At 42.8% G+C, this 18,301-nt stretch overlaps 1 protein-coding gene and 1 long non-coding RNA gene across 7 annotated transcripts in view; one reads left to right on the top strand and one right to left on the bottom strand.

The window, feature by feature from the left end:
• RXRG (retinoid X receptor gamma) overlaps positions 1-9,222 on the top strand; it is a 62,791-nt gene extending 53,569 nt beyond the window's left edge. For all 4 annotated transcript variants that reach the window (XM_077156799.1, XM_077156800.1, XM_077156801.1 and 1 more), the window contains one exon: positions 8,747-9,222. In XM_077156799.1, the coding sequence (XP_077012914.1) occupies positions 8,747-8,894 (148 nt within the window). In that variant the 3' untranslated portion in view covers positions 8,895-9,222. The remainder of the gene's footprint in view (positions 1-8,746) is intronic.
• LOC143680268 (uncharacterized) overlaps positions 1-17,926 on the bottom strand; it is a 101,507-nt gene extending 83,581 nt beyond the window's left edge. For all 3 annotated transcript variants that reach the window (XR_013174050.1, XR_013174051.1, XR_013174052.1), the window contains exons 1-3: positions 17,848-17,926; positions 16,059-16,267; positions 15,169-15,350 (exon numbers count right to left, since the gene is read on the bottom strand). This is a non-coding gene — a long non-coding RNA (uncharacterized LOC143680268). The remainder of the gene's footprint in view (positions 1-15,168; positions 15,351-16,058; positions 16,268-17,847) is intronic.
• Between the last annotated feature and the right edge of the window lie 375 nt (positions 17,927-18,301).

The following is an 18,301-nucleotide window of genomic DNA, read 5'->3' as shown; positions in this document are numbered from 1 at the left end:
TTCTAATGGGTATCACTTTAAAAGCATTAGAACCGGGCTTGTTTGGAAAGAGAGCTGCCAGAGATCTGGGCTTCCTGCAGGCAGCTGGGAGAGATGCCCATTCTTGTTGCTTAAATTCAAGGACAGTGATGCAGAAGCTGGGTCCCTGCATGTTCTCCGGGCCCATCCAGCACAGCCTGGACAGAGAGTGACCTGACCCAGTGTCCATGGAAGTCCCAGTGGGTACAGCAGGCATGTTACTTGGCCCAATCGGCCAGGTAAGGGTATGGAAGGCTGGTCACCTCTGGTTTGCGGAAATGGGTTGAAAAGGATCCTGGCATGCCCAGGTCAGGGTGGTTTTCTCCATAGTGGAGTGCTGCCACTCAGTGGAGACTTCTCAGAAGTACACCTCACGGGGGCTGAGCACTGCTCTTTTTGACTGGAAAGCAGACATCAAAACTCAGGAGGGTGCGGAACTCACACACAGTTTCTTTCACATTAAACAAGTACCTCTGAAGGTGACTCCCACCCCCCTTATTGCCAACATGTGAGAGAGGAATGCGATGCCCCTCCCGTCACTGTGGCTGTTAATGGGACTGTGTTTACTTCTGTTAGCCCTGATCTAAGTCCTAAATCCAGGTGAGCAAAGAGACCAGAATCATGGCATATTTGGCATTTCTTCCTCCCTCCCTCCCTCCTCTCTCTTCTTTCTTGCTTTCTTGTTATGAGCTTATGCATCGTTAGCATTTTGCATGTTGTAAAACTTTGGCATTTACAAAGTAAAAAATCTGTTTTCAGAATTAGTCTCAGTCTAACTTCATGCTTTATAGAGAAGTCATTTCCTATAACTAAATGCATAATACTCTTTAACAGCAGAACCGTGGTTCTCAGGAGCTCAGTCTCCTTCGTCTTTTTTTTTTTTTTTTAAGAGGAGTTCTGAGTTTACAGAAAAACCTTGATAAAATACAGGGTTCCCCTATACCACCCTATTAACATGTTACATAGAGAGTATGGCACATTTTTTACAGTTGATGAAAGCATGTTTTTATAATAGTACTGTTAAATTTAGTTCATAGTTTACCTTAGGGTTCATTGTTTGTGTTGTAAAGTCCAAGATTTAAAAAAAAAATGTATTCTTGCAACATATATACAACCTTAAATTTCCCCCTTTTAACCACATTCAAATATATAATTCAGTGCTGTTAACTACATTCACAATAATGTGTTACCATAACCAACCCAATTACCAAAACTTTTTCTAATCCCAAATAGAAATACTGTACAATGTAAGAATTAACTCCCTGTTCCCTATCCCCACCTTGTCCCCTGCTAACCTGTATTCTAGATTCTGCCTCTATGAGTTTGCTTATTCTAATTGTTTAATATTAGTGAGATCATACAATATTTGTCTGGCTTATTTCACTCAACATTTTATCGTCAAGGTTCATCCATGTTGTCCTATGTATCAGAACTTCATTCTTTTTTATGGCTGAATATTATTCCATTGTGTGTATATATTACATTTTGTTTATTCATTCATTGCTTGATGGACACTTAGGTTACTTCCATCTTTTGTGAATAATGCTTCTGTCAGCATTGGTGTGCAAATATCTGTTCAGTCACTGCTTTTAGTTCTTTAGGGTATATACCTAGAAGTGAAATTGCTGAGTCAGTTGATAACTTTCTGAGGAACTGGGAAATTGTCTTCCACAGCAGCTGTACCATTTTACATTCCACTAGCAATGTAACAACTATCTCTCCACATCCTCTTCAACATTTGTAGTTTTCTGTTTTTTTAATAGTAGCCTTCCCAGTGGGTATGACTAATTACAGATTTTTAAGTATGATGATAGCTGTGGGTTTTTCTTATGTGCCCTTTATCATATTAAGGTTATTTTCTTCTATTCCTAATTTTCTAATATTTTATCAAGAAGGGGTGCTGGATGTTGTCAGATGTCTCTTCTGCATCAATTGAGAGTATCATATGTTTTCTTTTCCCTTTGTTCTGTTAATATGGCATATTACATTAATTTTCTTACGTTGAACCTTCATTGCATAGGATAAATCCCACTTGGTCATGGTGTATAATACTTTTATTGTGCTGTTTAATCATCCTGCTAGTATTTTGTTGGTGAGTTTTGCATTTATTTTTATAAGGGATATTAGTCTGTAATTTTCTTTCCTTGTGGTATCTTTATCTGACTTTGGTATGAGGGCCTTGTAGAATGAGTTAAATAATATTCACTCATCTTCCATTTTTTGGAAAAATTTGAGCAGGACTGGTATTAATTTGAGCAGGACTGGTATTAATTCTCCTTGGAATATTTGATAGAATTCATCTGTTTGATAGAAATCATTGGGCCCTGGGCTTTTCTTTGTTGGGAGGTTTTTGATTACTGGTTCAATCTCTTTACAAGTTGAGGTCTTCTATTTCTTCTTGAGTTAATCTAAGTAGTTTGTATGTTTCTAGAAATGTGGCCATTTCATCTAGGTTTTCTAATTTGTTGGCATACAGTTCATAGTATCCTCTTATAGTCCTTTTCATTTCAGTGGGATCGGTAGCAATGAGCCCCTTTCTATTTCTGATTTTCGTCATTTGTGTGCTTTTTTCTTCACCACTGTAGCCAAAGGTTTGTCCATTTTATTGAACTTTTCAAAAGAATCAACTTTTGGTTTTGTTGATTCTCTCCGTTGTTTTTTTTTATTATTCTTATTCTCTATTTCATTTATCTCCACTCCTATCTTTGTTATTTCCCTTTTTCTGCTTGCTTTGGATTTAGTTTGTTCTTCTTTTACTAGTTCCTCCAGTTCTGATTTGAAATCTTTCTTCTATTTTAACACAAACATTTGGAGCTATAAATTTCCCTCTTAGCTTCCCCTAATTTTTGGTATGTTATGTTTTCATTTTATTTCATCTCAAGATATTTCCTGATTTCCCTTGTGATTTCCTCTTTAACCAATTGGTTGTTTAAGAATACATTGCTTAAGTTTGACATATTTATAAATTTTCCATTTCTCTCTCTGTTATTGATTTCCAGCATCGTCCTTTGTGGTTGGAGAAGATACATTGTATAATTTAAATATTTTTGAATTTGCTGAAATTTGTTTTGTGACCTAAGATGTGGTCGATCCCGTAGACTGACCCATGTGCACTTGACAAGAATGTGTATTCAGTTGCTGTTGGGTGAAGTGTTCTATGTATGTCTGTTAGGTCTAGTTGGTTTACAGTGTCATTTAGGTCTTCTGTTTCCTTATTGATCTCCTGTCTAGATGTTCTATTCCATTATTGAAAGAGGTGTAAAAATGCCTCCTACAGTTTAATGTAGAAGAGTCTATTTCTCCCTTCAAATCTGTCAATATTTGCTTTATATGTTGTTTACATTTGCTAAAGCTGCTGGCATGCAATATGCCAGAAATGGAATGGCTTTTAAAAAGGGAATTTATTGGGTGGTGCGATGGTGGCTCAGCAGGCAGAATTCTCGCCTGCCATGCCAGAGACCCGGGTTCGATTACCAGTGCCTGCCCACACCAAAAAAAAAAAAAAAAAAAAAGAATTAAAAAGGGATTTTATTAAATTACAAGTTTATATTTCTAAGGCCATAAGTATGTTCAAACTAAGGCATCTGGAGAAAGATACTTTGACTCAAAAAAGGACTCTATCTGTTACATGAAAAGGCATATGGCTGGCATCTTCTGGTCCTTGTTCCCAGTTCCATTGCTTCCGACTTCTGACGCAAGCGATTTCCTTTCTAAAGGTCTGTGGGCCTTCATTTAGCTCCTCTGGGGCAAAACTCTGGCTTGCTTACCATCTCATAAGAAGGCACATGGTTACATCTCCTGGACACTGCATTCCAAATGTCTGTGTCTAGTGTATGCTCCTCTGAAACAACTGTTCTTCAAGTGTCTGCATCTGAGGTTTCTTAAAAATGTTTCCCCTTTTTAAAGGACTCCAGTAAACTGATCCAGACCCAACTTGAATGGGCAGAGTCACATCTCATCTAACCAGAAGGCCACACCCACAATTGGGTGTGCCACATCTCCGTGGAGATGATGTAATCAGAAGGGTTCCTATCCTACAATATTGAATCAGGTTTGAAGGACATGGCTTTTCTGGGGTACACAGCACTTTCAAGCAAGCATATATATTTTGGGGCTCTACTATTGGATACATATATACTTATAATTGTTATGTCTGCTTGAGGAATTGACCCCTTTATCAGTATATAATGACTATCTTTGTCCCTCTCATCAGTTTTTGACTTAAAGTCTATTTTATCTGATATTAGTATAGCTACCCAAGCTCTTTTCTGGTTACTACTTGCATGGAATATTTTTTCCATTCTTTTACTTTCAACCTAATCATGTCTTTGAATTTTAGGTGAGTTTCTTATAAACAGTGTAAAATTATGTCATCTGTTCTACCAATCTCTGCCCTTTTACTGTAGAGTTTAATCCATTTACATTTAAAGTCACTACTGATAATACATTTTCAGTGCATTATCTTCTGTGATTTTGCTATTTAGGCTTTGTGAATTTTATACCTTTTTGCCCTTCAATTCTTCCATTATTTATTTGACTTTTCATATTGTACCATGTTGAATCCTTTCTGATTTTTTTATTTGAATATATTTTTCATGTATTTTCTTTTTGGTTATGATGGGGTTAAAATTTAACATCCTGAATATAGACAATCATATTTGATTAGATACCAGCTTGACTCCCATAGCATTCATACACACTGTTCTTATACCCTTCTGTTACCCCACCTTTTTATGAACTTGTTACAGTTCGTATCTTTGGACATTGTGTGTCCCAAACCATAGGATTAGCACTTTTTTATGCATTTGCATTTCAGCACCTATAGGGAGAAGTAGGGTTAAATACTAAAAAAGTACGGTGTAGATGTACTGGGATTTATAATTATTCATATGGTTTACCTTTACCAGAGGTCTTTCTTTATGCTGCTCTGAAGCACTGTCTAGTGTCCTTTTCTTTTGGCCTAAAGATATCCTTTTAACATTGCTTGTAGAGCAAGTCTAATGATAATGCACTCCTCAGATTTTGTTTATCTTGGAATGTCTTAATCTCTCCCTCATTTTTGAAAGAATGTCTCACTGGATTTTAAATTCTTGGTTGGCAATTATTTTCTCTTAGCACTTTAAGTATTTCAATCCCTGTCTTCTTGCCTCCATGGTTTCTGGTGAGAAATCAACACTTAATCTAATCGGGACTCCCTGGTATATAACATGCTGCTTTCCCCTTGCAGCTTTCAGAACTCTCTCCTTGTCTTTTGCATTCAGCAGTTTGATGGAGTGCGTGAATGTGGTGGGGCCTATTTCTCTTCTTGTTTATCCTGCTTGGTGTTTTCTGGGCTCCTTGGATTTGCATATTAATGTATTTTGCACAGTTTGGGAAGATTTTTGTCATTATTTCTTTGAATATTCTTTCTGCCCCTTTCTTGCTTTCTTCCCATTTGGGACTCCATAACATGTAAACACTTGATGGTGTTCCAGAGATCTTTTAGGCTATTTTCACTTTTTTTTTTTTGCATGGGCAGGCACCGGGAATTGAACCCAGGTCTCCAGCATGGCAGGTGGGAACTCTGCCTGCTGAGCCACTGTGGCCTGCCCTGTTTTCACTTTTTATAATTAGTTTTTCTGTCTGCTCCTCAGCCTGACTCATTTTGATTATATTGTCTTTGAGTTTCACTGATTCTTTCTTCTGCCAGCTCCAATCTGCTTGAAACCCTCCTTGGAATTTTTCATTTCAGTTATTGTAGTCTTCAATTCCAGTGGTTCTGTTTGGTTCCTTTTAAAAATTTCTATCCTCTTTACTAAGACTCTGATATTATTCATTCGTTGTTTTCCTGATATCCTTTAGTTGTTTCTCTGAACTTTCCTTCATCTAGTATTTTAGAGATCATTCTTCAAAGTCTTTGGTGTATGCACAGTCTTGTCTTCTCTGTTGCTGTTTTCTGGCTTTTTGTCCTCTTCTTTGCATGAGTCTTCATTTCCTGTGTCTTTTTACATCTTGTACTCTTTTGTTACATACTGTACATATTGTTATTTTAAAAACATAACTCTGGGATTTATTCCTTAAGATGTCTGCTTCTTTAGTTTTGATCCTGATAGGATTATGACAGATTTTCTTGAGTGTCAAGGACTAACAAAACCAAGCAAACCTAAGGAAAAAACTCCTTTCACCATCTTTGCAAATTGGCTTTATGTTGACTGGCTCTTTCCCCCAGAGTTCAACCCTTCTATGGAGAATTTCAACCCAAGGGAAGTGTGAAGTGCAGGGTCTGTCCTGTCCTTTCTGGACCTGAGTTTTGTCCTGGGCTTGTGCTTTTAGAGGCATAAGTAGTTCTTCTGTTAATAGGAATTTAAATGCCCCTCAGTGTCCTAGCAAAGAAATATTCCTACTTATCTGGGTATTTTTCTGTAGAACTTAATGCCAGTAAGTCTTTGCTCCAGGCTATCCAACTCAGTTGTTTCTTACTCTGCTTTTCTGTCTCCATCTGCTTTAGCCTAAAGGATAAATTCTTCTGGGGGCGCATGACAGAAAAGATTCTCTGAAGTCAGTTTTTCCCAGCACACACAAGGCCAGGGACCCCACAAAAGGAGCGCCAGCCACCGAGTTCCAGATTGTGCTGGAGAAGACATGAAAGAGGGGCCAGGAAGGGCAGCAGGAGTTTTTCCCGTGGCTCTCCAAAGCGGTGCTTTTTTGACTCAGCACCTGCCCAGCAAATGCAGCCCCTCAGCTGTCCTCTGCAGTTCTGAGGACACTTGCCGTGTTTAAGTCTCCTCTGCCGCCTTTCTCCGGGTGGGTTGGAACATTGGCCACCCTCAGAGCCGGGCCCCCAGTGACCTGAAGTACCTCATCAAAAGCAGTGATTAGTGCTCAGACTGTATTTCCCCATATCTTGGGGAAATGGGTTTATAAGTTCCCCTCTGGCACCAGCAAGCTGTGCCAGTACCTTCCTGCTACCTGCCATACAGCTGGGGGGTGGGTGACAGTTGCTTCCACATGAAAAGCACAGTTCAGTGGTATGTTCCACTATTTACCAGTTTCTTCCTCCTGCTCTCCTCTGGGTGCTGCACGGTGTTCTGTTGAACTCCAGAGTTTAAAAACAGTCTGTTCAGACAGTTCCTGCCTGTTTAATAGTTGTTCGGGTGGAGGGACTGATTCCTGGAGCTTCTTTCCCCACCATCTTCCCGCAATCCTCTGGCCTCCTTATTCTTTATCTAGCTGCCTCTTCACTGCTCCGTACTCCCATATGATGCCCTCAAATACTTTATATATGAAAACTTTCGAAGTTTTGTGTTGGCATTGGTGTAGACCTTTAATTTCTCCATGTGGAGAACTGACTCCTACTTTTTTGGGATGGTGTGATTTTATTCTTCTTATATTGCCACATTTCCTTAATATAATGTGGCATGAATATAGGAATATACACATTTTCAAGGGACGTTTGAATTCCAATTTGAAACTTTTTGTGCAATTAAGGTTGTGATGCCCAGTACAGCTCCAACCCAAACCAGTAATCTCCAATTTAGAACTGTAGTGACTAACATGACTTTGGTCCTGGTGCTTTTTATTGGAAGTTGTGAGTAGAGCTGGTTGATTTCCAGTTATCATTAGTAACATTAAAAATAGGCTTCATTGGCAAAAGGATTTTGAGAAATGAAGAAGGGCCACAGAGGAAGAATGAAAGATGTCACAGATTGAGTGTCCTAAGAGGACATGCAGATGTGAGACTAATTCTTTCACACACTGGTCTCTCTCTTTTCTGAACCTCAAAAACCATGGCCCTCAGTTATAACAGAGTGTGTACACATGTGTGAGAGAATGTGTGTGCACATACGTGTGTGAAAATGTGTGTTTGAGATCGTGAGTGTGTTTTTCATGCATGTGTGTATGTGAGGATGTGTATATATGTGTATGAGTAAATGTGCAAGCTGCGTCAAGGTGTGTATGTGTGAGTGTGTGAGGCTGTGTGCATGCACATACATGTATGAGTATGTAGAAGAGTGAATGAGGGTGTGTGCAGATGTGTGCATGAATGTATGTGTGTATTAGCCCTCAAAATAGACTATGGGCTTTTCACGGACAGAGACTGCTGTTTTCAATCTTCTTATCTTCATAACATAAAGGTAAGCCGAGTCAGAAACTGATCATAAAAATTAGTAATTTGAGGTGACATTGCCTAAAGAGACTTTCATGGGAGGGGAAAAGCACTGCTGCCTGAGGGCAGGGACTACTCCTGCTCTTGCTTATCTTTGTACCCCAGAACCTGTGGTAATGCCTGCTGTATAAATGCTACTCAAAAATGTTCACCTAAGAGTAATAGATAACACATGTTCAGAGGCTGTGTTATGTCAAGCTGTGTTCTAGCAGTGTTTCAGCAAACCGTCCTGGGTGTGGGGAATGTAAGGGATGCTCAGCAGTAAGGGGTGGAGATCTGAGTCCACCTGTGCAGTCCAGCTCTTCCTCTAAGCCACCATGAATGGGGGGAGCTGAAGGCAATCCTGGGACATGGACCCAGAATTCAAGATTCTCAAGAGGCCAAGTCATTCAGCTTCCACCTGTAAGAAGATGAGCTACCCCTTTGACTTATTTTTGAAGTTCCCTAGAAATTCTCTAACTCCCTGTATCTCTTTCCAGGCTCTATATCACTATTGTTTGAGAACAGATGAACTGCCAGCCTCCTGCCAGTAGATGCTGCCGCCCTTCCCTGTTCCCTGATGCTTCTTTAGTTTCCCTGCAGGTTTGCCAAGCTGCTGCTTCGCCTCCCAGCCCTGCGCTCCATTGGCCTGAAATGCCTGGAGCACCTCTTCTTCTTCAAGCTCATCGGGGACACGCCCATTGACACCTTCCTCATGGAGATGTTGGAAACTCCACTGCAGATCACCTGAGCCAAGCGCAGCCTCCCCACCCAGGATCAGCCCTGGGCAGACGTGTGTGGACCTCTGCCCTGCACACTCTCCTCCTCCACCTCCCACCCTGCCCCTTCCTGCTCCTCAGATGTGATGCTTATAATAAAGAAACTCTTTCTATATATGAAAGTTTCATAGGTGGAGTTTTGTATGGATATTAAACATAACCCTTCTTTGCTATTTAAGGGGCTGGAGGTCTTTCTGGAAGTTCTTGGAAAACTAACCAAACCTCTGTACATAACTTTGGATTAAATTATTTTTTCAGTTGGCCATGGAAAGCAGACAAACAAATAATAAAATATGTGATATTGGCACTGCTTGGAGCACAGGATGTATTATTATGCTGCCAGGAAGACATCTCAGATGTGGGAGAGAGGTCTTCTGGGGCTGGGGGTGGAGAATGGAGCTGGATTCCAGAGACAGTGAATCTCACAGCTAGATGCCTCAGTCAGAGCTGGGCTTGGTGGTCCAGCCAACTCTTCCCTGTCTATTTGGTCAGCTTGGGTTTTTTGTTGGTTTTTTTTTTCCCTCTTCTAGGAATAAGGAGCAGAGACAGCCTTGTCCTCATTGGAGACAATTGAGCTTAAGGCCAAGAGAAGATGTTCTCCTGATGAGGGAAAAGTCTTGGTTCCTGGGAGTTAGTGGGAGGTGGTAACAGAACCAGCAACAACATCAAAATCACCAGGGCACACCCAATTTACTTCCTGTGATTATCTAACTCTACGCAGCCTTTCTATAAATGTGAAAGAGACAAAGTCTCTTCCAATCTGCAGCCTCGGATCTCAGGGTTTATCTGGTGGTCTTAGATCTTTACTGTGCTAGACAGTGAGCCCTGGAGAGCAGGCACTGCATCTGACCACGGCCAGTCTATACAGGTCATCTTCAAGCCACTTTCTTGCCATCCACAGGAAAAGGATTGGACAGATAAACCAATCTATGCTGAATATGATTTGCATCGTAGGGACGTAGAGTGTACAACCTGAACAACCACACATGGCAGCCCCGCTTACCCTTCTCCATACCACCAGAATGACCGAGGGCCTGCCCACAGGGGGCACACAGTAAATTTCCCATCAACACCTTGTCCTCTCAGAAAACCCCAGGGTTAATTCATCAAGTCCAAATACCTCCATCAGTGCTCATATAATTTTGGAGAAACTGATTACTTTATTATGAAAAAGTTAAGGTATCCCTTAGCCTTGGACATCAAACAATGAGATGAAAACCTTAATTCTGCTGCATTTTTATTTTCATTTTTAATGTACATTTAATGTGAACCGTGATGAAAATGGCTGGTGGAGGAAGGGCAAACTTAAGTTTAATTGTAGCCTCCCTGACTTCTCTTAGTTCAGTGGACACAATCAGCTCCATTGCCTGCGACATGATTAGGGCTTCCAGAGAAAACCATTGCCCCACTCCGCCCCCACCACTGGTTGTAACCTGAGTCCCATTTCAATCTTGGATGCCTTCCTCAGCCCTTGCCTGAAGCCAAATAGAAGGCTGGTCAAGGCCCAGCAGGGTCTCTTCATGTGTGTCAGGCCTGGTGTTCACCATAATTGCTGTTACAGAACTGTGTGGAGCATCCACAGAGCTCAGCAGGAGCAGGTAGCCCTCTCCTCACAGCCGTCCCAGGACTTTCATTCCGGGCCCCAAAGACTGCCTTCTTCCTGACCTGTCTCCCTCACCCCCAGGCCACGCCGCTGGGCGGCTCTTCTGCCCCAGCTGGAAAGAGATTTAATCTTCCCTAAGGCCCAGCCTCCATAGAGTCTCCAACAGGCCTTGATGGCCCATGTCTCTGAAGAGAGGGACCCTTCCTCATTCAGCTCAGCTCACCAACAAGCAACAACGTTTCGGAGGGGAAGCAGATTGTCCAGGCCATGGTGACTAATTTTTCTGGGTTCTACATGGCCTATACTCAGCCTAATTTACATAGATAACAAAAGAGCGGGATTCAGCCATGTTTCCCACAGGATTTTCAAGGCTCCCGGGCGCTTGGCTTCTTGGTGAAAAGTGTATAGATTCTGGGCATAGACAGCCAGAGCCTGGCGCTGGGGTCTACCAGCTGGTAGTGTTGTGTTAGAGGAAGATGGCTTAACCTCTCTGAGTCTCAGTTCCTTCCCTTATCTGTGAAAATCAGAGAATCACCATGCCCACATGTGTAGCCCAGTGTGAAGAGCATGTGCTTTGTCACAAGACAGACTTGGTTTGCGTCCTGGCTTTGCCACTCACAATAGATTTATGCCTTACTAAGCCTCAATTTCCTGATCTGTAAAATGGAGGGATGACATTACTCCCCCACAGGATTCCTGTGAGGATTCTATGGGATAACGTGCGTGAAGCTCTCAGCTGATCGGCAGAGAAGGTGGACAAAGATATACCGTTTACTTTCTTCTAAAGTGAGATTGTTGTAGAACTTAATTTTTAAGACCATGGACAGATTATCCAATGCACCTTACAAGGAATCAAAATGTGCCGGTTTCCAGGGGCTGGGGTGAGGGTAAGGAATGGGGAGTTCATACCTAAATGAGGCGGTTTCTATTTGGGTTGATGGACAAGTTTTGGTCACGGAGGGTGGTGATGGCAGCACCACACTGTGAGCATAATTCACAGCCCTGAGTTATGTACTTGAATATGGTTAACAGGAGAAATTTTAGGCTATATATATGGTACCAGAATAAAAATATAGAAAATCAACACACGACTGTACAACGCAGTTAATCCTAATGTAAACCATCAACCGTGGTTAATAGTACAATTATAAAATATTCTTTCATCAATTGTAACAAATGTACCACACTCGTGTAAGGTGTTCCTAATAGGGGGGTATATGGAAATTGTGCTGTCTGTATGATTTTTCTGTGAACCTACAACTTCTCTAATAAAAAAGAAAAAAAGGTCTGCATTTGAGTTCTGGCTTAACACTTTTCCCAGTCTGTATCTTCATTAACAAGATGGGAAGAGAAAGCAGCCCCCTTACCTAACAGTGCTGACCATGGCATGGGGGGGGGAGGCTTGTGTCAGCTGTGATGCCTACACATGTGTACGGGGCTTTGAAACTGCAGCGCCTATAATCTGATTCAAATTGGTGACTAAGTAACCCAGGAAAGTGCCGTGGTAACAAATAAAGGTTCTGGGGTCAGCGCAGCTGGCCTTGAATAAAATTCTGCCACTGATTGCTGAGCGACCTCTGAAACCTCAATCTTCTACTTTGCAAACTAGGGATAAAGAGGGAATTAGAGGAGATGATCTGTGGAAGATAGGTAGAACTGTGCCCCAAACAGGGTGAACTTGCAATGAATTTTAGTTACAGTATTTATGATTATTGATCCAAATATTTTCCACATTCTTCTAATTCTGAAAAGAAAGTCCTAAGCCCTGTGGAGAAGTTTACTTCCCATAACCTAACTTCTTTCCCTACCCTCTTATTCTTTAGCCTGACAGCTCCCCACCCATTAACCTCCCTCCTCAGATATAAATAATCAGTGAAATATGCTCCCCTGTGTTCTTCAGAGAGTTGGTGTGGAAATTCAATGGGAAAATTTCACGACAGCACTTTGCACACTTTTTTTTTTTACTTTGTACACTCTTAAGGATTATTAATAAAGTATCATTTGCACAGTAACTATTTCTTGGCCTTGCCTACTCCTGTCTGTATCATTCAGTGAAATCAACCAAACTATATTTGATTATAATTTTATGCTACCGCCTGGCACAAAAACTTTCAATGACTTCCTCTTGTCTCTTAGGCAGTGGCCCTCACCAGGGGGCATCTGGCAATGTCTGGAGGCCTTGTTGACTGTCAGTCTGGGGAGTTTTACTGGGTAGAGGCCAGGGCTGCTGCTAAGTGTCTGTACTTGTACTGCACAAGGACAACCTCACAACCAAGAACTACACAGCCCGACCGTCCATAGTGCTGAGACCAAGAAACTGCTATAAAGCGATAGCATAGTTAATGGAACAGAATTGAATGGAACTTTCCTATTATTTTGAAAATTTGGCTAAAGCTCCAAGCTGAGACAAGGCGGGGCCCTCATATTCTAAAAAGGAGCTACTAGATGCATCCACACAGGGCTTATTTAGATGGGTGAGCTGGTTCTGGGACTTTCAGCTCACCATGCTTCCTGAGCCTGTACTCATAGAAGGTTGAAGTTCAAGAAGAGAGTTCCTTGGAATAAGTTGTCCCTGGGTGGCAGGACTGTGGCTTTACCCACTAGAGAGCCCAAGGGGAAGGAGAAGCCCCTATGCCCCAGCCCAATGAGGGGACGCAAAAGAAACACTCATTGTCATCTAAACCGGGCAGAAGGGAAGACTGGTCCCTCCCTGCCTGCTGGATGCTGGCTCATGAAAGAAGCACACAGCCCCCCACCCCCCTCATGGCAAGGGCAGTGAGGAAGTGCTTGGGAGGGCTTGGCATATGGCCTCTTGAGTTTGGGGACAACTGAGATCATAGAGACTGATGCTCCTTCTTCACTGGAGAATCTGGGAGACTGGATGCCACCTTGAGGATGATAGTGGGCAAGGAAAGAGAGCGGCAGTGCATGCTCCAGCCCCAGCCCTCGGTTTGGCCAGGACGTGGGCTTTTCTGTGGGCCAACTGGAGACCCTGGAAGGAAGTTGTACGTAGACTATCCTGACGATACCAAGCCCAAGTTAATAGTCTCTCAGGGAAAAGGAACCCCAGTGCTAAGAGGCTGTGTGATGATTTGTTATGGGAAGTTACTAAGGGAGCAAACAGAGGAGGTTGACTTCATTGTTGGCATGAGGCCAAGCAGAGCGTGCATTGTTCAAACCTGGTTACTGCACAGTGAACATTTCTCCACGTGGCCTCCTGACGGACCCACCATGTACCCCGAAGAAGAGCCATCTGATAGGAACTTGCCACATGGAAGGCTAGACAGCACCAGGTTCTTAGGAGTTTGTCCCTTTTTCCCCATTCTTCTTCAATGGCCCAATTTTCTAATGGAGAGAGGGAAGGAAGACCCAAAAGAGGAAGGAGTGACAGAAGGTAGGGGAGGAAAAAAGAATGACCACATTTGACTTCACCAACACAGGTAGGTACCTGAGCCATAGGTCAGGCTTGACAGCACGAAGCTTTGACTTAGATGTAAGAATGATATTTGGATTAGATTGGAGTTTTTAACCACCAAAATGAGAAATTTTGAGGTATACCTGAGATACAATCAAAGGACAAGGAGGGGAGATACCACAGAGCAGTTTTTTTTTCTTTCATTATTGAGATTTCATTTGTTGTTTTGAAGATCAGTACACAGACACTATGAACAGACACTTTATACGATTCTTAATGTATGTGCTGAGAATCTCAAATGCCATGTAGTTGTCATTTTTTTCCTAAAGTTATTCCAGAGACTTCCCAGCTTAAATTTGGAGGCAAGTTTTCCTGAAGAGGATATTAAGTACCACCAATATCTTCAAAAGTTGACAATCATAAGTCCCACTAATTCACAATTTAATATCATATACCCTTCAACCCCCATTTCCAATCTTTCATAGACTATAAAAAAATTATTAGGAAACTTGAAGCCCACGGCCGAGGATGTGAATGCAGTGCTCCCAGTTCTAACAGGGAGAGCCGGATCAGGGAGGAGATTTAAGAGACAATTCTATTAAAAAAAAAAAAAAAAAAGCCAAAACCGTGGGAATAGACATTTAAAATGTTCAACACATATTAAGTGTCTGACTGTGACCCCAAATTGTGATTTGCATGCTTTGTATTAAAGGGTATAAAACCTGCTTGGGCGCTCCCCACTGTGGAATGTTAATTTGACATCCAGGAGAGAGCCTCCCATAACTCAATATCCCACTATTTTCTGGTTGTACCCCAAAACAAGCAATCAGCAAATGATTTCCCCTCTTAAAAAAAAAAGCATTGACACTTAAAAATGGGACAAGATAAGATGCCAATCTCCTTCTTAACAATGTTTCTTCTAAAGCTACTAAAAAACTTGCATTTCAAAATGGTTGATAAATATGTTCCTCTGGATTGCCCAGGAAGGGAGAAACATGGGTGACTAATTAATTAATCAGACTTGGCTTCTTTCTCTGCTGCTTCATCGGAGCCTGGACTATTCTCATTTCTAGTTTCTGCATTTTCTGCAGGTAGATCTTTAGTTTCTTGGCTAGCCACCTCAGCTTTCCCTTTGCTCCCCTTTTCCCTTTTGGTTGCACTTCTTTGTCTCAAGATTTATCCTTTTCCTGCTGCCTTTTGGCTTGTCTCCATTTTGGAGCAGGTTTACCTGACATCCTCGCTGACCTCCTCCTGGGCTCCTCCCTGCCGGCCCCTTCAGCCCAGCTGAGCTTCCACTCGGGAATCTTGGCCACAGAGTGGACACGGGACGGGCACTGCTGGCCGCGGAGTGCGAGAACCTTCGCAAAGCTGGGCTGCCACCACCCAAGCTCCACAGAGCAGTCTTGAAGGCTGGAAGAAGAGAAAACTTTTTCCTGTTTGCATTCCACTGAATTTAGATGGTTCATTAGTAAAAACTGGGGCTCCCACCTCAGGCATTGATTTGGTCTTCTTTGCTTACCAACCTCTCAACTTGGGCCATATTTTTCCAATTCGCCCTTTGGACTGAGCCAATATGGCCTGTCGCAGCCCATCAAACCAATGTGCCTCAGTTATAATGATTTAGCTTTGCCTGAGATAAGCCTAGGCTTTTAGCAGGATGATGAAAGCTCCACATAGCTAGACCTCAAAGAAAAACTTCCCAGCTTGCTTTCTTCACACATCCCATTGCCCACTCACCTATGGCTGGTTCGGTTATTTCTCAAATACCTGCTGCCTGGGTGTGTGCTCAGGCTGTCCTCTGCCCGAGCAGACATCTGCACTGTCTGTACCTGTCCCAGCCCTGCTCAACCCTTAAGGCCAGCTCAGATGCCAGCATCTCTATGCCGTTTTTCCTTAGCTCCCTATCTCTGGAATGTTCTCATTATGCTGTTGCCTCCATTTGAAACACATTTAGCTCTGTACTTTGCATAATTGACGAGTTGTATAATACTATCAACCTTATTTTGTAAACTCCTTAGGAGCAGGGAGCATGTCTGATTCCACTGTGAATCCACAACTCTGAGGGGACTGCCCAACCTAAAGTTGGCATTCAGTAGATGCTTAGGTATTAATTGATACCTCCGGGAACCAATAGATGGAAAACCCAGTGCAAGTAGCAGAGTATCACAGCAACTGCAGGAGCCTCCCCAGAGGAGCCATGAGCCAGAAATCAAACTTGGGTAGACTGTTAGAAAAGAGAAAGTCTCCGCGGCCTGCCAAGTTACTCTTTATGGGGTCAGTGGGTAGTGACCGAGGAAGTCGAGGCATTTTCTCTGCCTTCAGCAAACCTGTAATTGAGAAAAGCAAAAAGCACAAGGATCAAGTGGTACTAAGAAATGATATGTCTGTCGCATGCGATCTTAATCTGGCCTCAGAGAAGTAGGCTAGGGAGTTAAGGTTACCTTTATTTTAAAGATGAAGAAACTAAGACTGGAGAGATTAAATGACATTTGCCCCAGGACAAATGGTTGGTAAGTGGCAGCACTGAGGGACTCAGGACAAGAGTCACTAAACTCCAAGACGTCTGAGTTTAGGTCTTCATCTAACTCTTTAGATTTGATGTCCAAGAAATACTTGTAGATGGAGGGATTGCTGTGCACAACAGCAAACGTAAAGCAATAAGGAAGGTTTTCTTTTTAAAATAAATGGAACTTGGAAAAATAAACCAACACTTAGCTTCAAAATAGCCTTCAAGAATTTTACTGCAATGGTGTTTCCTTTGGCTATTTGTCTCTAGAGCTGGTTTAGAGGTCACCTAAGAAAAATGATCTCATCATTTTATATTAAAATCTCATTAAGTAACAACAGCTACAATAATAATATACGTGACCCAGATTCACCCACCACCAACATCCACCAAGAATCACCAAATACCAGGCCCGGGGCTGCCTGTCTTCAGCCCCCAGCTTTATTTCCTCCATTATTTCATGGACTTGGCTTTGAATGACTTTTGGCTGTTTCCAAAAATCGAATCTACCCTCTAAGGATGCGAATTTGCCACCGCTGACGTAATCATGGGGCTGGGGTTGCTCAGGCTCTGAAGACTCCTCCCTCCAAATGATTGCAGGGTGTCAGGCAATTAACCAGTAATGCCCTCTCAGCAGGATGAAGTGAGGGCCCCCTCCGCACCCCCGCCCCCATCTGGGGTTACCTTAGGACATAACCAGGAAAGGCTGAGTAGTGAGTGGAATGGAAAGTGCAAAATATCCCTTTTCCTCTAAGACTGGCAGGATTTGGGAAAAAGAGCCTTGGTTAGCTGGGAGGAGAGAGTTGGAGACCTAAATTCGTTCCCAGCCAGGGAAGAGTAGCTTTCATTCCTCTTCATGGAAAACTCCACGGAAATGTCTCCTGTGACACTGTTGGAGCACAGAGCCATGTCTGACCACAGAGGAATTGGCCCAGGCCCAGATATCCCAGGGGAGGTTCTGCAGCTGTGGAGCCAAACTTGCAACCCGCCCATCCTTAGTGGGACAATTTGTGCAGAGCGATTGTTAGGCAAGGGTGCCCTCTGCTGCCAGCTCGGGGCATTACACTAACTACCCAGGGAAGCGGCTTGCCGGGAAGCTTCATAGGGATGGGATTTTAAAGATCGAAAACAAAAAGCAGAGTTTTAAAAATGGGCCTCAAATAATCGGAGGCCCTGGCCAGATACTTCTGAAAAGATAACACTCAATGGAATGTTTGCTTCAGAATCTGGGAAAATGGATTCATTAGAGGAATCTCAGGGAAGAAAGGATGATTCACAAGATGGCAGAGAAACAGCCTCCCGAGTGGGGTCGCTGCTGGGAACGAGAAATCGTCTCATCTGCCATCCTGCCTCTTTAGGAAAGGGGAAGCAGTCCTGTCGTAGTTAAATCACCAGAATTACCTACAAAGCCGATGGAAAATGCCACATCCTGATGGGTTCTTTACAGCTGGTCACAACTGTGTCTAATAATAGCTGTTCCCATGGCAACAATTCGACTTCATTCTCAGAGAGAGAAAATCTGGGACTTTTGAGGAGGGCTGAATGTGAGTTGTCAGTGGCACTACATTTTAGGAAAACATCCTATTGATTCCTCCCCCCACCCCCACCCCCAGCAAAGAGAGAACAGACAGAAAGGACCCCAGGAGAGCGCTGGCTACGGGTAGGTGGTGGTGTATATTGTAAAAGTGCTACATCAGCCCTTCGCAAATTTGCAGAGCCAAATCTGGGCATTCAAAGCAAGCACCCCCAGAAACAAGGCGACTAGCTATACTGACTTCAGGTCAGCGGTGGAAAGAGCAGGAGTCAAGCAGTCAGAAGCCTGGGTTGGGGTTGGGGTGGCGCAGGCGTTAGCTGT

This window comes from Tamandua tetradactyla, chromosome 4 (assembly GCF_023851605.1).
Source record: "Tamandua tetradactyla isolate mTamTet1 chromosome 4, mTamTet1.pri, whole genome shotgun sequence".
Lineage (NCBI taxonomy): Eukaryota > Metazoa > Chordata > Mammalia > Pilosa > Myrmecophagidae > Tamandua > Tamandua tetradactyla.
The sequence above is the reverse complement of the archived record's forward strand: the minus strand, read 5'-3'. Positions and strand labels throughout refer to the sequence as shown.